The sequence below is a fragment of the Rhipicephalus sanguineus genome, chromosome 2, assembly GCF_013339695.2.
Source record: "Rhipicephalus sanguineus isolate Rsan-2018 chromosome 2, BIME_Rsan_1.4, whole genome shotgun sequence".
Taxonomy (NCBI): domain Eukaryota; kingdom Metazoa; phylum Arthropoda; class Arachnida; order Ixodida; family Ixodidae; genus Rhipicephalus; species Rhipicephalus sanguineus.
In genome coordinates, this window is record NC_051177.1 from 83,759,342 (window position 1) to 83,768,171 (window position 8,830).

At 47.0% G+C, this 8,830-nt stretch overlaps 1 protein-coding gene across 1 annotated transcript; it reads left to right on the top strand.

Moving 5' to 3' along the window:
• Positions 1-1,415: 1,415 nt before the first annotated feature.
• LOC119383258 (uncharacterized) lies at positions 1,416-7,569 on the top strand. Its single transcript, XM_037651320.2, has 3 exons — positions 1,416-1,567; positions 3,921-4,140; positions 6,342-7,569. The coding sequence occupies exons 1-3, from the start codon at positions 1,461-1,463 to the stop codon at positions 7,083-7,085; spliced, it is 1,071 nt and encodes a 356-aa protein (XP_037507248.2). The 5' UTR covers positions 1,416-1,460; the 3' UTR covers positions 7,086-7,569.
• The last annotated feature ends 1,261 nt before the right edge of the window (positions 7,570-8,830 follow it).

Here is an 8,830-nt window from a genome sequence, read left to right on the forward strand (position 1 = left end):
TAAAACGTGACGTAGCCAAGCTTCATTTGGTCGTCCCATTTGTTACTGGCGCCGACTCTTTCGTACCTCAACAACCAATCTTCCACGTCCGATTCACCTGAGCCGGAGAAGATGGGCGGATCTCGCTGGGGATACACGGCGCCGCAGGTGACGTGGACAGCCGAAGGTCCAGCCTGAGGAGGGGTCTCGTTGGCCATGTTGGTGTCACGGACAGGGGGGAGCTTGCGAGAGCGAAGTTCCAGGTTCGTACGGAGAATCCACGTACCTCCACCAAATGTCACGTGGTTTATTCACGTACAAACGTGAAGGAACGACGAGGAACGTCGAGGAACGTCGAGGGTCCAAAATCCAAGCAAGCGCAAGCTCGGGTCGCGTGGCTACCACTCACGATGTGGCTTGCTTTCTTGGCTGCTTCGTCGTCGTCTGTATTGTTCACTACACCTGCTGCATCAGTTAGCCAAGGATTGTAAATGGAGCGAAATAGAGAAATCTATCTGCCCCGTCTCCCCTAGACATCGGCCGGAATCCCAAGAGACACGGCAACAGTAAAGGAGTGACCGATGATGTCCTACTGGATGTTGGGGTCTCAGCTATGTGGCAGAGCCTCTGATTCTAGAGCGCTTTAATACATAGTCGGACATGTCCACCCCATGTGGATCAAATTAGCTGCCTTATGATGAAATTTGCGCTTTGACCTGAATTCTTCTGAATACCGCTTGCTCTAACAGAGAGATGTGCGCATGTACTAAGCAATCACAGCACACTACAGACTGAAACGACAAAATTACCTGGGAGCGGACAGAACGCTCAAGGAAGAAAGAGGAAGTTATGTGGAGAAAATCAGAGAAGAGGTATTTCCAAACACGCAAGAAAAAAGTAAAAGGGGAGGGGGGCGCGAATAGTTCGGCCGGCTGATCTATTTCACGCTATACATGGTAATGTCATATGCTTCTCAAATTAAAGTTTTGTTCGTATCACTGCGCATATGTAAGGTGTGCGCAGTCCTATGGTCGTATTTATGGCCAATGCAGTGCGGTATAAGGTTTGATAACCGATACTTGCTTTTCATTTTTGTGTGGTTTTCTTGCAGTCTAACGTTCACGTGCTTTCCGGTTTGCCCAGTATGGCAACTACGGCAGAAGGCAGAGTATAGCAGATTACATTCCACATACGTGGTGTGAACCGGATACTGTGTTTAGCACCACACTTTTCTTTTTTTTAAGTTGGGGAGGGGGGGGGGGGGCGCTCCGTGGTAAAACAAGTTTCTTCGAGCTAAGCTGAGATAGACGTTATAGCTTCAGAATATCGTCACTTCCACCACTGTTTTTAGAGTAACATGGCGACTGCGCTAACGATCGTTCCTCTACGCTCTTGCTGCATTTGTGCAACTATATCTACTTCTCTACTTGCAGATGCGCATCGGTGTACACACCGGCTACGCGACGGCCGGTGTTGTAGGAATGACAATGCCTCGCTACTGTCTCTTTGGGAATACAGTCACCCTGGCAAACAAGACGGAGAGCCTGTCCAAGCCATCCAGAGTAAACCTCACCGAGGTGGCTAGGAGGTGCGTGCGTAAAATTGGCATTTCACACTATAGCTGCTTCACCGAGCACTACCGGAATACACACGTATGTTCAATCTAATCAAGTATTCAGTTATTAAACACAGTCACAGGTGGTTACTGTCGCTACGATGCCGAATCCTTGAGCATGTGTTGAGGGTGCGATGTCGTGACAAAAAAGTTCGAAAGTAGCGTCAAACGCTATTCAGACTGATTACGATCAGAATATGTAAATTTTAGCCCTCATGTAAGAGCTTTTGATTCGGGTATTTGTGTGAATTGAAGCGCACGAATAAATTATGGTATTTATATCGCGATCACATATTACAGAGTGAACTATTAGGAACTTGGTCTGTATTAGTTTGTATGTGTTTGTCGGAAGTTAACCTAGACAATAATTTAGTAAGCAAGTAAACGCTCTCTGAGATGGTCAATCTGGAAAGTGAGAATGAACTGTGAAAAGGAGAAACGCAGCGATGTTAACCATACACTTGTCCTATTTGTTACTCTGCAACAAAAGTACCGAATAAGCGGTTTATAAGAAACAAATAACGGAAGTCTCGTATGGTATTTGTTTGTGAGCCTCCGGCTTATCCATTTGGTTACAGCACGTTAGCAAACACTTGGAGGATGCTTGAGCTTCGCTTTCAAGATTAAAACACGATAGCGTAATCGGACCGTCCTCGTATCGCCTTCCCAATCACTAGCCTGGCTTCGCTTTTCGGTCTATACCCAAACCGTGCCGCAAGCAAAGCCAAAATGCGGACGCGTGCCGGCTCCTACATCCAGGCATGCGGCGCGACAGAACACGGTAAGCGCGCCCGCGGGCCCTTTGCGCCATCTGGTGGGTTTTCTTTCAAGCTGCTGAAGAACCTCCTAGATGTGCGTACCACCAACGCTAAATGGCGTATATAAATAGTTCGCCGTTAGTATGCTAGAGGAATGCTAGAGGATGTATGCGTGGCGGTTCAGCAGCTAAACGCATCGCGCCACGGAGCGATTGTCCGCAGGTTCGAATCCCCAATCCCACTCGAGCCGAAAATTTTTTTAGATGCGAAGCAGCTCTTTGACTAGCCTGTGTAACGCTGTCCCTCCGTCCGCACAAACGCGAGACAACGCGCTTCCCTCGGCGCAGGTGTTGGAGTGGTGCCAAGTAGGTTACGCCGCAGCTGGCCGTTGACGTCACGCTCCCCTCGCACGCTTCCCTCGCAGGTGCGCGCGTACGTCACACTCTCCCTCACCCGCCGGAGCGCCCGCAGCTGCCGGCTCCAACGCCCGCTCGCCTCCCGTGTCTGCGTTTCAAACAAACGTTTACACCAGTAAACGCTACACCGAGTTTCGCTTCAAACGAATCTTCCAGCGCTCACCGCAGCACCCGCGTTAGCGCCGTCCAACCCGTGACGCCACCCGTGCGCAACGCTGCTGCTTCGCGTCCCATCAGGGTTCCCTTCGAGGAGATGGTCCAATTTTTTATTATTTCTTTATTTGCATCAACCCCGAATTTTCACTCACGGTCAACGCTGATTTTTCGCTCACATCCAAAGACGACGCCGACGCCGGAATTTCTGCGAAACGCGCTTTTTAGCGCTATCGCGTTAATACTGCAGCGTTACATTCAAGGCAGCATGTAGGTTACTCTTGCTGACACGAACGTTGGCATTTGTCATAGCCTCGTGATTATTGCTACTCTTCACCTCCAACTTACGACCTCCACTCTTATAAGACAATGGTTAAAGAGCGAGCTTCCGTTTAATCCAGAGAGCCCGACTAATGGTGATGGTGAGTATGTGGAGGTTGATGAAAGCGCACACATAGCGTTCACACTGTTATTTACCTTCGCCCATCGAAATGGCTTATCACTTCTCGCCACCCGTCGCGGTGATCTAGTGGCTGTCGTGCTTGACTGCTGACCCCAATGTCGCGGGTTCAAATCCCGGCCGCGGCTGTCGCTTTTCGGTGGAGGCGAAATCCTGGAAGGCCGTGTGCTTAGATTTAGGAGCACGTTAAAAAACCCTAGGAAGTCGAAATTTCCGGAACCCTCCACTATGGCATCTCCCGTAATCATATCGTGGTTTTGGGACTTAAAACACCAATAGTCATAGGCGTGCGCACAGGGGGGGGGGGGGGGGAAGGGCAGGGGAGGGTGGCCGCCCCCCCTAATCACCTAAGAGGGGGCGCAAAATCTGCCCCGTATATTGACCCTGCTATTCACCTAAGAGGGGGGGGGGGCGCAAAATCTGCCCCATACATTGACTTAGTAGGGTGGGGGGGGGCGCTGCGACGAACCTTTGCGCCCCCTAATGGGGAACCCTGCGCACGCCTATGCCAATACTTATTTATCATTTTGTACTTCCAGCCACCTGACGAAGAAAGATTACGTGTTCGAGGACAACCTGGACGTGGGTGACTTCCCTCTTCGTTGTTACTTGGTGGACATGGCGTCGAGGCCGGGCACAGATGCACAGACCCCGGCTGCTGGACAACAGCCGGCCGACGACAGCATGCTGCTTTCTCCCTCCTCCTCTCCCGTGCGCCGCGCGTCTGCCGTCCCGTCGCCGTGCTTAGAAGCGGACGAGGTACGTCCCCTTCTAAAAAATTTGCTGTTTAAAGTGTTGAGTGTACGTTTCATGTACGTTTCACTGAGCTGGCTGTGTGCTAATTCATTTCCCTAATGCAACACGAAAATAATACAACACGGGTTTCTAGGTGGGCTAGTTGGTTCATCAACATTATGGCTCGACGGCGCAAACTACGAGACAGTGATGCACATGACACAACCCTATCGAAAAATCTCATATGACACGCATGACACATATCCAATAATTTCGTATGATCGTACGAGAACACATATGATTCATATGTGTTCATACGAGATTATTGGATACGAGGCATATGTGTCATATGAGAATTTTCGATAGGGAACCCTGACTTTCAACTGTTTTTATCGAAATGGCGGAGCATATACAAGCAGGAACACCACAAAAATCGGCACAAATGCTATCAAACGGCTCGGTCAGCAAAACTATCAATGTCAGTAAATCTTAATGTTTTACACAATGCGGTGAAAAAGAGCTTTCAAGAGGGCAGAGCCGAATTCCTAAAAAAACTAGTATTATAATAAATTCTGTAGAGACAGTGATAGCTTCTTCTTTAGCACAATACGCAATAAAATACTATTTGTAAAGCTGCCTTTATGTTTTCACCGAATGTGCTGTTCACGGCAAGTTGCAAGATGTGCACGCTGTGTGTCGTAACAGAATTCACCAATTCAAGCAAAACTATGAGGTGGAGTTCATATTTCACTTCTGCTTGCTCCCTATTCGTTAGTCCCGTCAGTCTGCAGTATTGATGGTTGATTAGTACTTAGTAGCATGTGAGAGGGTTACTAATGTCTCTGCTCGGAAGCGCCTAGTCTCCACGTACTATCTTTTTTAAAGTCTAGGTCGCTTTGTGTGCAGTCCGGAAAAACTAAAGCAGCAGAAGTTATTTCGAGAGGCAAAATTATTTCGATGCTTCTCTATAAGCTGCGCAACTTCTGCTTTGACAATTATGGCTCTTACGTAGATCTCTGGAAGGGGTAAATGATTATTGTTACTTAATGTGTAAGATAATAATTAGATATACGTAGATTGTGTTCATACGTAGGACAGTGACTATTACTAATTTTTTACGTTCTCGTAGCACACTCGCAAATTTTTTACATTATTTAGGATTGACAATGTTGAGCTGCAGACTTATGTAAAATGTAGTAGCACATAAGTGTGAAATATTATTCGCTTTCGTTTAGCAATAATTAGCTGCCGTTGGCATCGTGCTCGTTTAAACATGAGCCCTGCTGGAAAAAAACATTTCGCGGAAATATTGTTATTTTTACACATTAATTTCTACCAATCTGATTACTTTCTGAATAGCTTGCACTTTCTAACTTGCAAGTGTAGGCCGCGTGTTCAAATCAGACAGGCTCATTTTTTGTTAGAATCAGTTCATCACAGAACCAATCGCATCACTATAAAACACAGAAAATACAGTTTTCTTCGTCACTTTGTAATGAAGAGTGTTACTTGATCACGTACTTACAGCAGTAGAATAAAGTGAACGAGTCTTTGTAGAACTAATGCTGCTGCATCTGTGCGCATCTTTTTTTTTCTCTCGTTTCTTGGTTGTAGTTATATACGCATGCAAGGTACAGAGAGCACCTCTTCGTAACATGTTCACATAAGACAGCTCAGATAATGACAAATAACCATCGACGATCTCCTGACTCTCAGATGGCTTGAGAGAAAGTTGTGGCAACAATATCTACAGCTACACCTTCCCAACCAAAATGAAACCGTCCAACTTCATTCACCTCCTAAGAATACGTTTTTTTTATATAAAACTTGTTTGCGCATGAAGACAATGCTAACAACCGATCTTTAGTAAGCAATATTTATGCTTGGTTCGGTAAACATGATCTGCTGTGTTGCTTACACATAAATAGTTCATAGAAAATTCGATTCGGAATTATCATAAAGTATTCAAAACAAAATGTGCTCATTCAAAAACACGTATTCTTACGGGGCAAAAGGAATACATGTGGGACGTGGGCTGAGAAGAGAACGAAGGCGAAGAACATGGAAGAGTGAGATTTGAGCCCATGGCTGCCTGTATAAAGAGAGGTTTATCATGTATTACTTGAGTGTGAAGAGTGTCCTTAACATTTGAGGGAAAGAAGGTCATCATGAACTTACGTTGTAGCCATTTCACCCACTGCACCACTCTTTTTCTTCTTTTGCAGATTGGCATGTTTATGAACAGTGTACCTTCTAAAACTCCTGAGCCAGCAGCAGCAACAGTGGCCAACGCCAAGAAGAACAATGCTGAACCGTTGTTCAAAGCTAGAAAAAACAACATCGCTTCCTGTCCACTCATGACTGAAACTACAGATGAAAAGCGCGCCACTATCGCACAGAGCGCCGCATCCGCGCCGCCAGTGACGACCACAGCAGAAATCGTCAACGTACTCGAAAACGCATTTGCCGATGCCATACCCAATAGCGCCGATAGCCACGACCCACTACACGTTAGCAAAGGCGACCACGAACCGGCCACCAAAGGGACTGGCAGTGGGAAGTCTTCGTTCCTGGGTATCAGATGGAAGCTGTCTCAGTCCAACAAGATGAAGAAACACAAGAGCGCCGACTCCACTCACTCTGCATCTTCGCACCCAGACGATCAAGAAGAGTTGGGCGGCGAATGCGGAGGAGGTACGGGAGGAAGTGGAGCGACCGTGCGCTTCATGGAGAGCCCCGAGCCGAAATCAGGCCGGTTGCAATGTCCCTTCTTCCGGTTCCGGGCTAAAAACGTAGGAATCGAGGAAGGCTTCGCTCAGGCGGGCAGCGGGAAGAGTGCGCCCGTGGCCCTGGCGGCTACTGGCACTGGGGCGGGGATTGCAAGTGGACAAACGGAAGCTACCCCGCCCAGAAGATCTGACACCCGCAAGAAAGACAAGTTCTGGTCTCGGGTCATTTTTCCTTCCTGAAGGCAAAGACTGCACCACACCAGTGTCCTATGTCCTTTGGTGAACGATACGGCAAGACCACAAGGCATTCCTTGAAGCTCGTGACACCCTATAGCCTATGCCAGCCCCAACGAGCACCGGCCTGTTTTTTTGCAAGAAACACACGGACACTCACACCAAGAGGGAATGCACTATTTTGGGCTTTTATATATATATACCTATAATATAGTCGCACTGTGTTAGAGGGAAGCATCAGCGGGACCTCTCCCCGAGATTCCAGGGACGTGAGCCCACACGACGCATGAGCACCGACGGTTTCAAAACAAGACGGCAGTGAGCGAAGAAGCCGACGTAGCTACTTCGCTCATCTTTAATAGACTTTTTCGTTTTCTTGTCCCCCATCTGCTTCATCCTTCGAAGTCACCTTGCTACCTGAAAGCCTGTAAGAAAACGCGACTCCCACAGTGTTCACATTTTATTTCCTAAGCTTGCGCTCAAATAAAAACGGACACACTGCGAAAGCCGATTGGCATTACCTCCTATATCAATTTTTGGATGCATTTTACATAAATCTTTGCTTTTCTTTTGAAGAACCTCGGGAAGGCGGAGATGTTGTTGGCTGTAGGCGAATCTACGTTTGAGAGGCTAGCCGGAAAGCCTATTTTAGAACACTTTAGAAAAAAAAATGCAGAGAAATGTCGTAGATTGCCTCCCCTTCCGAAGCTGAGCTTATGAAGTTATCGCGAAGGGAACTGCAGAATAAGTATTTGGACAGAAACCGGTGCGCATGTGGCATCAATTTCGGACATCTGAATTTGAACACTGCCAGTGCGATACATATCGCAGGTAGATGCTTACCATGCTGTGGTAGGGCAAATAAAAAAAAGAGCCTGAATTTGTACGGGTGTCAAGCTCACAGACGCGTTGTAGAACCCATTGTCCGAAATTTTTTTGGAGCAATTCCTAACATCGCAAACATATTTACTGTATTCTGTGTCTTTTTAACTGGAAGACCGGTACATTCTTTTGTACTTAGTGGCAATGTTGATCTTGGTATATGCTGCGCCATTGCAGGATGTAGTACTTCGACCGCATTGTGCGCCCCAGTGACTCACACTGGCTTGCGGCGGAGATGAGAGGTATGTGTATAAGCATTCCCTTTACGAGAAGAATAGAGCGTGTGGCCGAGTCGTAATAGACGGACCTTTGATCGGACTGTCGGGCTTCTCGCAGCATGATTGCATGTTCGGAACTGCATTTCCATTTCGAGCGCTTTCAGTTGGATTATTTCTATTACTGTTTCTGATGCAACGTTTTCAGCTTACTTTTAATAATCCCTCCGGCGTCTCTTTTGGCCTGAACCAAAGGAAGGCCTTATGAATCCAGCAGGCCAATCTCCTCGCTGAATGAATGACCCTGACTTTTAGAGCAGATCATTTTTTCCTTTTCTGACCTTGTGTGCACGTGGGCGTTGTTTTTCTTTTAGTCTTCTGTCCACCACCGCCCTGCCTGCTTTTATTTGCCTAATAATGGTTGCAATATCCTGGCTGAAGTCAACTTCGTCATCGACTCCATGATGAAAGCTAGGAATGTAAGAAATAGCCTCCGTGTCAAACTAATATCTCGAATTTCTCGATTCTACCACCCCTAAAAAATTTACATTTTTTGAAATTTAGTTGTAGGGTTTCTTTTTTACGTATGTCATAGCGCGCTTATATGAAATTGTCAGTGCTCTAAAGATAAAGCTGCAGTGTTTCATTCAGATA

Excerpts from the sequence above, each read along its gene's own strand:
- LOC119383258 (XM_037651320.2), top strand. The coding sequence starts at position 1,461 with ATGACAATGCCTCGCTACTGTCTCTTTGGGAATACAGTCACCCTGGCA. Across the intron at positions 1,568-3,920 it reads CTCACCGAGGTGGCTAGGAG|CCACCTGACGAAGAAAGATT; the intron begins GTGCGTGCGTAA and ends TTGTACTTCCAG. Across the intron at positions 4,141-6,341 it reads CGTGCTTAGAAGCGGACGAG|ATTGGCATGTTTATGAACAG; the intron begins GTACGTCCCCTT and ends CTTCTTTTGCAG.